This window comes from Colias croceus, chromosome 15, assembly GCF_905220415.1.
Source record: "Colias croceus chromosome 15, ilColCroc2.1".
NCBI lineage: Eukaryota > Metazoa > Arthropoda > Insecta > Lepidoptera > Pieridae > Colias > Colias croceus.
The window spans coordinates 4,744,126-4,761,013 of record NC_059551.1 but is presented as its reverse complement, the minus strand read 5'-3'; the positions used below and the strand labels follow the sequence as shown (position 1 = coordinate 4,761,013).

The following is a 16,888-nucleotide window of genomic DNA, read 5'->3' as shown; positions in this document are numbered from 1 at the left end:
CTCTTCGAATTAACTTTTTGTTGTACAATCGGATCGATTTCACTTGGAGTTTGCTGGTTAAACCTAAAGATAATGTTACTAATGATTTATAACTATAATTACAATTGTTTGAAGTCATGGGCGTGACATGTCATCGTCGGGTGGGCGGACGTCTGGAAAAAAAAATTATGGAGAAGCAACAGGTCGTCGGTACAAAAAAAAACAATAAGGTAACGTTTTACTCAAAGCAAGAACCGCAACACAACTATCTACGATCAGCTGAATAAATAAACTACCTACGTATTATACAAATCAAACTTATTTTTGTGATCTGAGCAAATAATACCTACGTAGATAACCAAAAAGGTGACACACTAAGGTGCATGTTTATTTTTATTTATTTTACAAATTACAACGATTTCTCACAGTAGTGACACTACACACACACTATTTTGAGTATAGTTTTTTCGTAGAGCATTATTCTTCACTAGCATTGAAACAAAAAATATCACAAAAATTATGAACAAAACATTTTTATAAATCCCTTCTTAGGATATCTTTCCTTCCAAATTTTGACTGTTTATTTATTTGATTAACCGTATTGTTTTACCCAGAAAAAATAGTTCAAAAACTTCCTATCAACCTATCAACCTTTCATCAACTTTCCTATCCAATCCTTACCTCCGTTGCATTCCTGTATTGTTATAAACCACAGATAAAATATAATACTATACCCATTACACACATTAAGTATTTTATTGAACATCTAAAATGCATTTAACATTAATAAACACTAGATAATAAAACTGTCTCACTTATCTTTTAATTTATATCCCTAATAAACGCATTAATTAATCCCCATAATTAAAACCTTTATTTCAAACTACCTCACAATAAAAACCTTTACTTATACCATTTAAAACTAGACTACTCTATAGATAGGTATTAGGTACAGAGTAATGAACCCTATAACTAGTTTTCATATAAAAGCATAATTATTGCGATTAGCGAAAAGCCGTAAAATCGATGCATACAGGAAGATCAAACTTGTTTGGTTTGTTCGATTATATTAGCGTATCTTTATAACTACTGAATCAAATCTTACACTTGTGGAAAACTACACTATGTTAAGTTTAGATAGGTTGAACAATTATCAATTCTAAAGCTTAATATATCTACTAAAATATTAATATTATGTATAAATGCGAATTTCAAGGGAACGAGAACTACGCGGAATGTCGCAGGCGGAATGCTAGTATTCCATACAATAGCATCAATAACCGTCGAATAATAAGCACGAGCTGTTCTTATTTAAACAATTACAATTATTTTACGGATAAACTAAACACAATAAATGAACAAGAATCTGTATCGAAGTTCCATCTATAGATTGTAGTGAATTCAGTCCATTACTGCTGTGTACATTTTCCTGAATCCTGCAATGAATTCGGGGATTGTGGTTTGCGGAGACACCGCAATTGTACTAAAATCCTCTATTCCTGGAATTTGAAATTATGGCAAGATTAATAACGAAATGTCCTCTGCCTTTGTATACGTTAAAAATTCGAAATGATTGCTGTTTTAGGTTTTTAGCGTGGAGCGTACAACCAGTTTTATTACAATGACTAACTAATAAGTAATAAGTATCGTCTTACTTTTTTTTGTGTTTGGTTCACATTGAATATTTTATATTTTCATCATCGCCACTATTCTATTTTAAGCGCGTAAACTTCATTAGTAGGTATTGGAATTAACTTAATGTAGATAATAAATAAAGTTTTAATTAAAGACAGAAATAAAAGGGGATGACACTTAGCCGTGAATGACCCATTCGGGTCACGAGTTCACGACTTCCATTTTTTCACTCATATTAAGAAGGGAACTATACATAATAATAGTAGTTCTTAGTACTACTCCTTCAAAGAAAAACCTTGTATTGACCGTTTAAATTATCGAAAGCTATTAAGTAAAATGCAAATTCCTCTCGATATTCATATTTACTGAAACGAATGACCCATTTTTTCAGTAAAATCCTGCACACAATACACATATATTTACGATTTTATACATTTTTCCTTAAATTTCGAACGTTAATTGAAAATATATGTATTTTCGATATGAATAAAGAAGCAATAATATCGCAATTTCAATGTAAATATTAATATTTACTTGTATTCACGACTGAATATTATTTACATGAATTATATGTTTATGTTTTATTCATATTCAGATACATGTTTTTTTTTGTTTAAAATCAATTTGTCTGAAAATGGTTTATACTCGTACTTTATATTCCTTCGTTTATGTAATGACTCAATTATGTTTTGTGTTTGTACGGGATAATCTTTGGAAGTACTGATCCGAACATAAACATTATTTCACTAACAGATAGCCACACTAATCAGGAGTGGCATAAGATATTTTTATCCAGAGTTAGCCTGGGCAAAATCAGGATAAGCGGCTGGTATAATTTAAAGTTTTCTGTGAGTGCCTGGTAGAGATCAATTCATACAGATAAACAGACAAATGTGCTACATAATATTGTTTCTTTTGTTTGTACATTCATTCTTAGTAAGGAACAAGTTGATTTAAATTATCTCTGTAGATCTAATTTCCATTTCTCCTTAAATTAGCTCTGTAGACCTAATTTCAAGAAGAAAGAGATGCTTTTATCCAGTAGTGAGGCACAAAAGCCTCATAACGATGTTACAAGTTGTTTTAACTTCGTCCTAGTGCTCGTTCACCGAGATTTATAATGTAGAGATTTATTATTTTTTTCCACAAATTACGGCATTGTTATTTTGTTTATTTCCCATACCATAGTATGTTTGTTTCCATAGTATAATTTATTTATATAAATTACTAGCTTACCGCCCGCGGCTTCGCCCGCAATCTAAAACGATTTGAGATTTAAACTATCCTATCTCTCAAGTTGGATCGAACTGCACATGGTGTGCGAATTTTATTATAATCGGTTAAGTGGTTTAGGAGTCCATTGAGGACAAACATTGTGACACGAGATTTATATATATTAAGACTAGCTTACCGCCCGCGGCTTCGCCCGCTTTCTCTAAAACGATTTGAGATTTAAACTATCCTATCTCTCAAGTTGGATCGAACTGCACATGGTGTACGAATTTTATTATAATCGGTTAAGTGGTTTAGGAGTCCATTGAGGACAAACATTGTGACACGAGATTTATATATATTAAGATTAAGATAAGATGTAAGTTAATAATTTTCCTGTATCATAATATATTACATTTGAATTCTATATAACTTTCACACTATGTTTTCATCTGATAAACTTCGATGATAATAAGTGTTTGGTCTCCGATGTTATTTGTTCTACACAAACCTAAGACACAAACGCATTTATTTCTTTTTTACATCGTATAATATCATTATTCGAATAAAAGTATAACCGAGGCGGGTAATTACTTGTATAATAAATATTATACAGTTAAGTGGATACAAATCATTAACTTTTCGTTATTTTAATAACTATTATTTGATCGATATACCCATTTACCAACATAATTGTGTGGCTACGGAAATATCATACATATAATTGATTATTATTTATCAAGTTACATTTTATGTAACTCTTCGTAAATATTTATCCACAATTTCTTCTTTCTTTTAATTCAAAGTGCAGTTTAAATGAAAAAGAAACTCGCCTTTCTTTGCTTTAATATACGCTAACTAAAGAGAAAAGAGCTTACAGGATTAGAAACAGAAAACCCATGTAAGCCGCTTGTGAAGAATTAACTGTAGTTGCAACTGAGTTACATTAAACAAAACTCTTTGTTCTTTGAGTTAATATGTTTAATTAACGTGTTCAACATAACATATTCTTAAATGTTTCATGAAGATTATAAGGATTTTGATAAATAATCTTATTCTAACTATAATAACATTATAAATGCAAAAGTAACTCTATTTGTCGGACTCTTCTTCACGCCTCTACCACTGAACTGATTTGAATGAAATTTGGTAAAAATATAGTTTGATATCAGAGAAAAGATATTGGATAGTTTTTACCCTGGAAATCTCGCGGCACTATGCGGGATTTGCTTCAACGCGGGTGAAGCCGCGGGCGGAAAACTAGCTTACAGAAAGTTTAATAAGACATTTCCGTCCTTCCTCTTGTAGGCTCCATAAAATAATCCTAAAAAAAAGCTGTTTCGTCAAGTGTTTTGAATGACATGCGGCTTCTATTAATCACGAAACAGGGTTCTATCAGTTGTATGAAAGGAGATTAATTTTATTTAAAATACTATATAGAAGGTTTCAGCTGAAGAAAAATCTCTTAAATCCAGAAATGTGATCCACGCCGCATGTGTTTACAACCGTTTATGACAATAAAGTCAGAAAAACACTTCACAGTGTACCATTATACTCGTAATTACTAATATATATAATACTAAATATGTAGTCCTGTAATAATAATTATCATTTAAGTTTTAAATGAGTCATTTTATGACCATAATGAGGTCCATTGTATTACATTTGATAATTAAAAAGTAATACATTTTCGGGTATCTTCGGGTGAAACTTTAACTTTAACAAAATTATAAATATATACATTATAACATACATAATATTTTTTTTAATTTACCTAAATAAATTATATGTTATTAAATTACTGAAATTAAAATAGCATAACATTCAAACGAAAGTTTAGGAAAAAATAATTATGTGAGGTAGAGCAGCGCAAATATATTTTCTTATGTCTTTTTAGTAGTATTACGTTCGCGGATCCATTAAGAAAAGCTAACTGTTTAATGAATATATATTTAATTTATTCTAGCTAGCAGTTTCAATAAAGTGTCTAATTGTTTTTATTTAATTCTAGTTCAGATTAAAACGATATTTTAGTCAATTACGTAGCAGTTTATATTGTTTAAAGCTGCGTAGACACACAGGTAGAGTCATATTATTAAAATTAGCATCGGATTTTTATTATTGTTTATTATACCATTATAATTCCCTTAAATAATTAATTTCAACGTTACAGCATGTACGATGTTTAATTATTGATAATATTTATCTTAAATAATATAATGTAGTGTGGTAGTCCATGTGTCGTCGTATCAAATTCAACCATAAACGAACATGTAAGAGGTACTAAAATTATGTTAAATCAAGTTAGATTAATTTAATTAATCTCAATCATCACCAAATGAACACCGAGTTAATTAGTGTTTGCAATTATATATAACAATTACGCAACCGATCCAACGTCGGAAATTAGAGCCAAATTAATTGCAACCCACTTAAGGAATCCGGTGAAACCAAAACAAGTGAATGCCGGCTCGAACTTATTCACGCACAAATGTTCATAACAAGTTAGTATTACCTGAAAAACACGCCGAAAAACACAAACAATACACGATTCAAACACTGATGTCACTAGCACCGAATATTAATACACAATTAGTTTAATTCACGAGGGAATAAGATATACAGTCGTACGGATCGTCGTTTACCAGTCGAGTTTGTTTACGCGAACGAAATCGTTCAGAGGGAAGCGAGTGTCCTCCTTGCAACACAAATTTCAACTGAGCTGGCTATGAAAATTGTTCACACAGCAATCGAGTGAGGAAAATGTTTTCGTCACAGTTGCTCTATCACTACGTAAAAAGCGTTTACTTGCCATTGTTTTAGATTTTAATGCGATTATGATAAGCGTCGTTTTATCTAATGATTGTTATTAAATTTTAGTTTAACCTGTTTTATAATGACTGGTTTTAATCATAGGTGTATGTAATAAAGGCGATTAATTTTTTCATACGTTTGTAACTCTATGAAATGTAAATAAACAATTTTTTTGTTGCTGTAGTGGGCACTTGGGTGCTGTTTGTTTCAAGCCTAACGGTAAGGAGAAGGAGGCAGGTTCGAATCCCGCGTGATGGATGGTGATGGGTGGGTATTTTTCTATTCTTCAAAAAAAAAAAAGTCTTAAATTGCATCAATGCTATAAACCAAAAAAATAAAATATTAAAAAATGCCGGTGCGAACATAATGACCGGGAAGGCTAAACAGTTTCTGACCCGGATATGCATATATGCAAACAAATGAAAACATTACGGTTCACTCGATTGGTGAAATGAGAAAAAATGTTATTCATCATTCTGACTCATGTCATGAGTCTGTGATATATGCTATAGAAGTGTACAAAATAATGCATAGAATAAAAATTCTGAACAATTTCTTCTTATAAGTATATAATCTTTATAAAATAAAAAATTTTGAAGTTGGCAAGAAATAAATGATATTCTTGCATCAAGGAAATCTGGCCAATTAAAACCTTTACGTAACCCTTTCCTAAGTTTATTTTTTAAGGAATATCTATTTTCTTTCCTTTTATTTTACCACTTCCATTGGTAGGATTGATCAGCGACCATTATAAGTTATTAAAAATTACCTCTACATCCTTATTTACGGCATCATTAGTATATTATGTTTTTTTTTTTATATTTTTTATGTTCTCTCATAATCGAGGACTCGAGCATTTTTGCGGGCTTTTGGCCAAACAAAGATGATTATTACTCATAATATTAAAATCGTCATACATGTATATTTGTATACAAGGTTTGTAGTCGGGAAATATCCATATTCTCACGTGTATACCTCCTGATATATTGAGAATTGTTTTTTTTTTCACAGGATTTGTATATGAATGCTAATGTTATGACTCAAGAGTTGATGAGCGCCTAATTACTAACATTAGAAAATAATATTTAAGTACCTTATTAAAATGATAATTTAACAAGCTAAATGATTTGCATGGAATTGTTATTAAAAAGAAAATTAATAAATGCATTTTTAATTCCTTACCTCTATGAGTTGTGTACCTTCAAATAATAGAGTTATTTTCGTGTCATATTAAACTATGATTTGGTCACTAACATCTGAAACTACACACTGACTGAAATGATATAATATTGTTTACTATACATATTGTACTAGGTAAATCAATAAAAATATAAGCAGGTACAAATTAAATCAACTGCCTGTTTTTCGTAGCACAAACGTATTTTTGTTAATAGAATTTTTAATGCATAATCACCAATAGAAACAACAAAACAACATGTCGTTTCAAATTTTCTTAATCAATTCAAAGCTTATGCATTGCTTTGATTTCTGTATAGGGTTTCCTTCATATACCCTTACTGAAGTGTCAACTGACTACATATTGACTGCCTGAGGCTTCAATTCTAAATTACACACACATTGACCACGGCTCAGTAATATGGTACAGTCGGGATTACTTATAACACATTTTTTATGGTTTGCTAAGACGTTGTTAGTTGGTTTCTTACAAAGTAGGGAGCTTTAGGCTTTAAAAGTATTAAAGTTTATTTTTATTATGCGTATTAATGTTAATTATATAATGCTGTTTATGTTGGTACAATTGTATAATTTAAAATCGAAGCTAATTCGAGCCAAGATAGAGATAGCTCTATCTTGGTTTACAGCCGCGTTATACCTTATATGTAACATTTTATTACAAGTTAACATTTTTAAAATAATGACATACAAGTTAAATGGTTATTATATATTATGACCTACAACATAATGCTTCAATTGCCCACTTTTATTCCAGTATAATGCGTGTAAAGTTGAAAGCAGAAGCTACAATTTCATCATATTATCATCACGCTTTATAGTTTGTTCTTAATGTACATTTTACTATTTTCGCCGTAACTGTACACAGAATCTCAGTAACGACCTAGTTGAAGCGAATGATGTGACATGGGACATGCTAACTAGGCGTGATAAGTATTTCTATTAGCAGAGTCCAAAGGTCGACGACAGAGACAAAAGGATTGTATGCATTTTTCACGATATGTTTTCTATGCAGTTTTTATTACGCAATGCAGTATATATCTACGACTCTAGAATCCTAGGGCTGTTTTAATCCAGATCTTGTGTTATCTATACTATTATATCCATCTAAAGAGTTTCTTTTTTTGGTTGAACGAGCTTATCTCAATAAATTAAGGGATCAGATTTGACAAAATGATGAGTGTGTTGTGATGGAAAAATGCTGGGCTCAGCTAGTTGTCTATATGTATATTATCATTGAATAGCACAATAAAAGCAACAGGAGTTCATAATTGTGTGGGTTTGAAGGCTCGCCTTCTATTATAGAGGCAAACAACTACGATGGATTGACTTCATGTGTATAGGTAGTGCTCCTTTGGGAGTACGGGCGTGAGGTATTATGTAATACACGTTTTAGGAGGTGTGTTTGTGCTCTTACGTAACCATGGGTCGAATTTACCGCATAATTATACTAAAAATAAAAAAGGGCTTCAGCCTATTCGGGCTTATGATCCTTGGCATAAGTAAAGTGTAGGGTTTGAAAAGCAAGAATTGAAGGCTGAAATTCGTTTTGATGTCAAAGCAATTCAATTTACTTTGACATAAGTAAAATCTTCATAATATATATAAATCTCGTGTCACAATATTTGTCCTCAATGGACTCCTAAACCACTTAACCGATTATAATAAAATTCGCACACCATGTGCAGTTCGATCCAACTTGAGAGATAGGATAGGTTTTATCCCGGAAATCCCACGGGAAAGGGAACTATGCGGGGTTTTCTCTAAAAACGCGGGCGAAGCCGCGAGTGGAAAGCTAGTTCTTATATAATAAACAAAAAAACGACTTCAAAACCTTACAACTTCAATCAAAAAGTACGTGTGAAAAAGGTCAAAGACGAAATATGAGTTCATATTTATACTCATGGCTTTCTGTTACCGTACAAAAGGTATGTTTAAATTATTAATCATAGAGTGCGAAAGTGTCCCAAAGGCCGTGTAATGTTCACATTGTCACGAAGTGAGCACCTATGATGTTTGGTGTTTGAATTTTTAATGTTCCTTTTAGCACTGAGGTTATATTGTTAGTTTTGTGACGTGATACTTTTATAATAGTTACATACAACGGGTGATAAGTTGTGGTGTCGTTATTATACCGCTATTATTATATCTAGAAAAACTAAATAATATTGAGAGGTTTAATATTACCTAGTTGTGTCATTAAGTATATTGCTTATATTTTATAACAATTTCGTGAATGATCTAAAAAAGCTCAGTTTTATCATAACATCTTGTAAAGTATAAACTTAGGTAATTTAATTTTGCGCAATTTTTTCCCGCAACTTCGTTATTAGTTTGTGAAATATTTACTTGACAATATTTTTAACCGTATAAACGTAAAAGTAATTTATCTTTCGAGACGAACTAGGTCGCTAAAATTGATAATCGGGACTGCCTACTCATCCATAACCCAGTAAGTTTTAAGCTCTTTTATAGAAAAAAGTCATTTTGCGACAAGTTTTATGAATTTTTATGAGTATTTTATTCAAAAGACATTTAAACAACCTCTATAACGCTCGTTGGTAAATTTGATTATTCTACAAAGTCAGCCTTTCACAATTTTCAGGCTCTTTTAATTAATGAGGGTTAACCCTCTTAATAATGTTTGTTAGTAAGTATGTTTTTTGTCATTTAATTGGATAAGGTTGAAGAAAATAATTTTGCACCTAACTTTTCGAGTTTCTTTTATGTTACTAGATATTTATTTTCTTTCCTTTGCCAGTATTATTAAATTGCTGACAGAACACACGAAAATGCTCTCATATTTTTTCAAAAACCTCAATTAATTAACAAGTCGACGACTTTTTTGCTTTTGGAAAAAAGCAACAATCGTTTTACTGTTTTCTGCAACCAATAAATTTCACGTAAATTTATTCACTCTCACAGAAAACTCGAATGGTTTTGTCAAAACAAATGATTCCGATTCCAATTTACTTTACGCATTCAATCAAATTAGCGCTGTGATTAACTTCCATGAGCGCTTTCAATCGACAAATACCAATAGAGGGTTGGACCCCAAGAGGTGCGGAACCAAATTATCCCATTATACACAGGAATGAAGTTATCAACGCGCGAAAACACAGCGCTTCCTCGCTACACGGATCATTTTGTCACATTGTTTGACACATTGCGGTTTCGAATGCATTTCTGTGTGACCAATAGGAATGTTGCAATCAAGCTTTGTAATGATTCGTTAACCAGCTGTAACTTAACTTAACGTAGGGTAACTTTTGACCTCAATCTACAGATCAGGAAATATATTTTTTTAGCAGGTACCTACCTTGTTTATACTTCCAAGATAATAATATTAGGTTTAGAATGTAGATTAGAAACCAAAGGTAGAGCCACAGATAATAATAATAATACCATACTTGGTAGGGTTATACTATACGCTGTGCCAGGTTCACTTCTTATTATTTCGATTGTATTAAAAAGTGTGATCTAATATCTATTTTACGAAGCATTCTCTTTATGTATAAGGTGTGTATGTACCTACTGAAGATCTACATCTCTTAAATAAATATGCTGCAAATAATAAGTTCCAACAAAGTTCTACTTACTATAATAATTATAGTACCAATACGTTACTAAAGTAGAGTAGGTACCTACCTACCAGATCCTTGACATTTAGAAGATTCATCCCTTACCCAATTCCAGGGATTAATATTATATTCAAAGCATAATATCACATCCATATTAAACGGTGAAGATATATTGGCAGCTGAAAATGGTTCACGTGTTTACTTATTAACACCTCTGGAAACTCATTACCCGCGACCCATATCTACGAACTTTGGGATTTGACTCGATTATTCTACGGTTAAATCTCTTTTGTACTAATAAAGGTTGTTTACGAACTCGCCGGAATATTAATGGGTTTAAGGAATCGTTATAAACAGTAAGATAAGGAAGAAATAAGTCTGATGATAAAAATATAAAATACCACAGATGGTGTAGAAAAATCGTTGCTTGTTTGAATTTTTGGTAAAATAGTTTTTCAGTTTATAACATTCAGAAGGGCAGAAGTAGATATTACATACTTTTTATATATAATTAATCATATAAGCCACACTTATTTGTTCATGAATATAAGTAAAACTATGCCTCTATGTCACTATATAAATTTCGTTCCTGGGTATTCAGTATTTACAGAACTAGGGTAAATTTTAAATTAAAATTAAATTGAATCGATAATATTTAAAGGGATATATTATGCGAAATAGACAACAACTCCACCTAGTTGCGGAGTGCGGACGTTGAAGGGGCCAACTTTCCGCTAACTGACCCGCTACGGAATTCCGTATTCGGATACATACATTGTGGTTGTAAGTCACGAGCTTGTGCGTTTTTTTTCTATATACAGGCTGTTATTCTTAAATAAGCACAGGCGATTCCGTACCTCGGCGTGAGACGTGTTCCGCTCACGCCGCTCCATGAGGGTAGAGCTGGCAGGCTCTTAGCTTGTTTGGGCCCGGAGACTGGCTGCCGCTGATGGGGTAACGGATGAATTCTACCAATACCCGTGGCCCTCTCGTTGATGCGGCTTGACGGAACACAGTGGGGTTTTGGTCGTGGGTATCTATGGAGAAGAACCTGAAAGAAACTCTATAGTTGCTCTCTTAAAATCATGAAAAAATGCTCTTTAACGTTTTTTTTTCTGCATACAGGATGTTATCGTTAAGTATGCACAGGCGATTCCGTATCTATTACAGATATAAAAAAAAAAACTTTATTATCTAATAGTCTTAAATATTTTGCATGTGTTAGGTCAGCGAAATACGATAGCCTGTATTAAATGCAAGGACTTTTCTTTTAAAAATATAAAATATACTTGCTGTTACAACGTGATTTGCTGTCTGACTGATGGTGTTATGTTCGTGACATTTTACATAATAATATTATGAAGAGTATATAAATATATAAAATGGATAATTTTTTTTTATTTAAATTTGAGCTTCCCAAAATATTATTACGATGTTCAGTTTATATTTTGTACCACACCCAATTTTAAAGGACATTTGAAGCGCAACTGTATTCAAACTACCCAGTACCATCACAGCTCACGACCCACTTTACAAGTTTAAACTCATGTAAAATGTTCCTGTATTGATTCTATTCTGAGTAAAAAGATTACGAGGATCTGTACTAATAATTTCGTAGCACGTTTTTTGTCCCTACTAAAATCAGACGAAATCTGTTCATTTAAGGCAACAAATCAATAATAATAAATTGGTCTAAAGAGTAAGTAAATAAAATTGTATTTCTGATAACAAAATTAAAATTTATTTCATTCATTCATACATGTTCCTGATGGATTCTAATAAAAATAGCTTTTGCATTAACTAGAACTTAAACTATAACTAGTGTAAGTGTGTGTATGTTTATGTGGTTTTTTTTTTATTCTTGATCAATGCTATAGTGGTCCTCCGGCGTAAAAGGAAATTCATTGAAGGTTCAGATCTCTGCATTGCCACAGGCTAGATTACGTTCATTTCTAAAATACTGTATAAATTATATTATAAACTAGCTGCTCCGCGCGGTTTCACCCCCGTGACTCCACTCCTGTTGCCCGTAGCGTGATGAAATATAGCCTATAACCTTCCTCGATAAATGGGCTATTTAACACCGAAAGAATTTTTCAAATCGGACCTGTAGTTCCCGAGATTAGTGCGTTCAAACAAAGAAAATCTTCAGCTTTATAATATTAATATAGATTATTCTCTTCACCCTAATACTATTATTTTATACATCCTAAGATGTGCTAAAAACTTCTTCTCCATAAAAGTAGGATAAAATCGCCAGAAAATCTTCAAAAGATATTCAGATTACAGAAACAGTGTTTTGAAAACTGTATATGCAATTATATCTAAGGGAGTATTACTTACGTAAAAAAGAAAGATAAATTTGATCGAAATAATGTATTTTACATATTTCAAAGTAAAATTAACTTCATTACAATTTCATAATTAACCTATGATTACAAAAATATACGTCCTTACAACAATTGTATTAAAATAGCACTTCACAAATTAAAATATTTAATATTCATACAAAATTATCAATAATATGTTATATTTATCTAATTAATATTTACAATTTCTAATTAATTTAAATCAAACTATGAAGTGGAGAATAATTGTGCATAGAATTTTTAAGCCCGTAATATTTTTTCTATAAAATAAGGCAATAATTGATTTGCTTACATAAATAACATTTTATTACACATTTTAGTGATAAACAAAATTCTAATTATATTAATTGTTAATTTAGTACATTTTATTTGAGCACCACATCTAAACAACACTATCAAAAGTCACGATTATCACATTCATTACATTAAACAAAAAAAAAAAAATACAATAATTATTATATTACATTAGGAATAAATTGCGACTTCGTAGATTCGAAAACATCAAACGAATTTGGACTGCAAATATATTGCAATATAATTCGTTTTTGAACTTTGTCAATACATCGATTTTTATCAACAAAGCATATCGTGATCATAAATATTATTGAAATTCGCATCCATAATATTTCTAGAAGTATTTTTCAGCAATAAATTTTATTTACAATTATTTTCAAAGTTTCTTAATTGTGGTTTTGGCATTTACCATTGCTTGGTAACATTTGTTTGGTATACAAGTCACCTATTCTCTTAAAATCTAATGCTTTTAGGAAAATATTTTATGTTTAAATCCATGGTTTAAATATAAGACAAAAACAGTAGAAAGAGTATATGGCCAGAATTAAAATAAATAGGAGTAAAATGTTTGCTTTACAGGCAATTTGAATAAACGACTTTTTATATAACAATGAAAATAAAATTTATTTATACAAAAAAGATTGCAACATAATGAACATAGTATGAAAAATAGAAGCTTCGTGAAATTTGAAAGAGATATAATATTTATCATTTATATAATTCTTGGCAAGGCCTGAATAGCGTAATGGCAAACGTCTCTTAATTATAATTATTAAAATGAGATAAAAAATTACTAACTAATGCCAAATTCGATACATTACTTCATAATGACAAGTTATTATACAAAATATGTATTATCCTTACGCTAGATACAACGCTATCGGATAAGAGTTAATAAGATTATAAATATTTGTATACATTTGTAGTATTGATATAAAATATATTTTAAACATTTATATGTCACGTTCTAGTTGTAAAAGTTCCGCGGCGTTGTATCAGCGTTGTTCGCGAAGGTTCCAGAACGTTCCAGAATATTCTAGAATGTTCTAGAAGGTTGCATCCCAGCCGGAGAGGTCGTCTGGCGGCGGTTCGTCCGCATCGGGCGGGTATTGGTCGAAGTTGTGGGTGTCGATGGCTGACTTCACTGTGGGCTTGATTGGCGGCTCTAGCGTGCGTTGCGCTAAGCCTTCCCAGTTGAAACCGTCAAACCATCTGAAAGTAAGTGATTTTAGTATGTTGTGTATTTTTGTAGAGATTTATAAAGAACTTAACATTTTGTAATGTAATTTCTAATTATGAAACGATTTTCATTAGTTCAACTTATACTTAATTTAGAAAACTAATAAACTTTTTTTAATTACATATTATATTGTAACTGGATGAGGGACTGGTCATGGTTTTATAAAGAGACTGAATTAAAACGGTCTTCTTAACAAATGTTTTTTACAAAAATATACGACAGACGTGTAATGTGTATTAATTAATGAATATTTCAATGAATGAACACTCACTTATGTTTCTGTATTTCTGTAATTCCTCCGCGCTGATAGCCCAAGCGCTCCGCAGGGTTGTCTCTACACAGTTTCTTGATAAGATTCGCGGCATTGCGTGTAATTGAGCGCGGGAATTCCACAGCATCTATACCCTTTAATATTTTGTTGTAGGTCTTCATTGGATCAGCCCCGGTGAAGGGAGGTGAACCGGTTAGTAACTCAAACATGAGAACACCTGAAAAAAGATTTAAAATACATAAGTTTATACAAAGATATTGCTAGTGTTCGTAAATGTGATAATAAATCAGATTAGACAAAAAAGTTTGCATAGTTTTAGTCTGTAGGTAGTTAAAATAAATGTATTTCGTGAAGTATGCGTTTTTTTTATTTTAAATATCTTTGAGAGAATTATTCACATGTTTTATCTTTATTTTTTGGACAACATAACCGATGGATATTTTAGTTAATAACGCAACAAATGTATTAGCAATTTAAAACTGTCCTTTATGTTTATGTATTTGTATTGTATAGACGCTCAACAGTCAATTGTAAAAACTGACCTTTAAAACCTTAAAGAACACTGTTTATAACTCAAAAAAACACTTACCCAACGACCAGTAATCCGCGCTGATATCATGACCTCTATTCATAATGACTTCTGGCGCCACATACTCTGGAGTACCACAGAACGTCCAGGTCTTGCGGCTAGCTTGTAATTTCTTCGAGAAACCAAAGTCAACCAGCTTCACGTAGCCTTTGGAGTCGAGTAGTAAGTTCTCTGGCTTTAGATCCCTGGAAATAACGAATCAGTTATTAAATAATAAAATATAATGTAATAGGACAGTTAATAGATTTGTATTGACGGTAAGTATTTTTAATATCTTTTTAGAGACAGTGTACAAGGTTCTATTAATAAATCATTAAATAAACCTCAAAAACCTCACAAGGAATAGGAATTTATTCACAACTTGAGTGCTATATGCCGATGGTTACGTGCAAAATAAACGGAACCAATTTGGTAAATTGTACTTTTACATATTACACTAATAAAAAACGTAATTTTTGTTATAATATTAACTAGAAACAATTTTATTAATTAAGTAGTTAATTTTCTTGTACAAGATCCAACAGTCAGACGTCAGTTCATTTTTGTTATTTCGCTACAAGAAAATTAATTAAATCGAGATCAAAGTTGTCATTATATAATTTTACCGTTGAAATTAGTAAAGAACCTTAATTATGATTCAATTAAAATCACCTTTATATCCTTTTGATATTTGTTTCTATGCTGATAGCGAGTCATTTATAAGTATAATATTTTCAGTGTTAGAAACAGAATAATTAATAATAGATGTGTCTACCTGTCTCAACGAATAATATCACAAAATTATTATAAAAGGAAAGTTTCTGCGTGGGTGTATAATATACAATATTTGTTTTCCCTTAGCAACTGTTGCGTAAAACTGATGTACTTACAGATTACACCTTATTGATATACTTTTTCGATCAATGTTTAAATTACTAGTTTATTCTTTTCTTCTTTGGGGAAAAAAAAACAACATAAAAATTGACACAAATCATTGGTAAAAATAACTAATCCGAAATCATTTCTATAGAGTAAATAAATAAATATTTTCAGGACAATTTTTCACACACGGCACGATCTGATCCCATACTAAGCTATCGCTCGTGTTATGGAAACCAGATGGCTGATAAACATACATATATAATTTTAAATAAATACTTATATAGATAATTAACACCCAGACACAGAGCAAACATCTATGTTCATCACACAAATATTTGCCCCGGGTGGGAATCGAACACACGACCTCGACCACGACCCATATTGGATATAAAATTTTATTGGATACCAATAAAATCTAATAAAACATTATTTTATTGCTCTCTTTGCATATTAAATTTTGGATTTAATTACCTGTAAATAATATTCCTAGAATGCAAATAGTGGAAAGCTTCCACGACACACGCTGTGTAGAACCTTGTTGTGGAGTCATCGAATTGTCCTGTAAATAAAAAAAATATACATTAATTCTCTGTTTGAAATATAATTAACTCTTTGAATACAGCTTTAAGTAGCCATAACCGTGTTCAAAGAGTATATTAAACATACGTGTGCCTTCTGTGCTGTTTTTCTTTTAGAATAAGTTTTGTTTGTATTGTATGTATTTTGGCAGCACAATAAAGAGTATAAATAAATAAATAAATAAATACGTAGGGAATGCTATGTATGCTGTTAAATTGTAAACAGCTTTTTAAATAAAAATTGTCATGAAAATTTAATTTAAATTAAGAT

At 31.2% G+C, this 16,888-nt stretch overlaps 2 protein-coding genes across 5 annotated transcripts in view; both read right to left on the bottom strand.

The window, feature by feature from the left end:
• Window positions 1–5,526, bottom strand: part of LOC123698270 (rap1 GTPase-activating protein 1) — a 210,460-nt gene extending 204,934 nt beyond the window's left edge. The window contains exon 1 of the mRNA XM_045644860.1: window positions 5,342–5,526. The gene's annotated coding sequence lies outside the window, so the exon portion shown is untranslated. The remainder of the gene's footprint in view (window positions 1–5,341) is intronic.
• Window positions 5,527–13,577: 8,051 nt separating this feature from the next.
• Window positions 13,578–16,888, bottom strand: part of LOC123698143 (cGMP-dependent protein kinase, isozyme 2 forms cD4/T1/T3A/T3B) — a 120,646-nt gene continuing 117,335 nt past the window's right edge. For all 4 annotated transcript variants that reach the window (XM_045644740.1, XM_045644742.1, XM_045644741.1 and 1 more), the window contains 4 exons: window positions 16,511–16,598; window positions 15,179–15,363; window positions 14,590–14,806; window positions 13,578–14,290 (listed from right to left, as the gene is read on the bottom strand). In XM_045644740.1, the coding sequence (XP_045500696.1) occupies window positions 14,125–14,290; window positions 14,590–14,806; window positions 15,179–15,363; window positions 16,511–16,598 (656 nt within the window). In that variant the 3' untranslated portion in view covers window positions 13,578–14,124. The remainder of the gene's footprint in view (window positions 14,291–14,589; window positions 14,807–15,178; window positions 15,364–16,510; window positions 16,599–16,888) is intronic.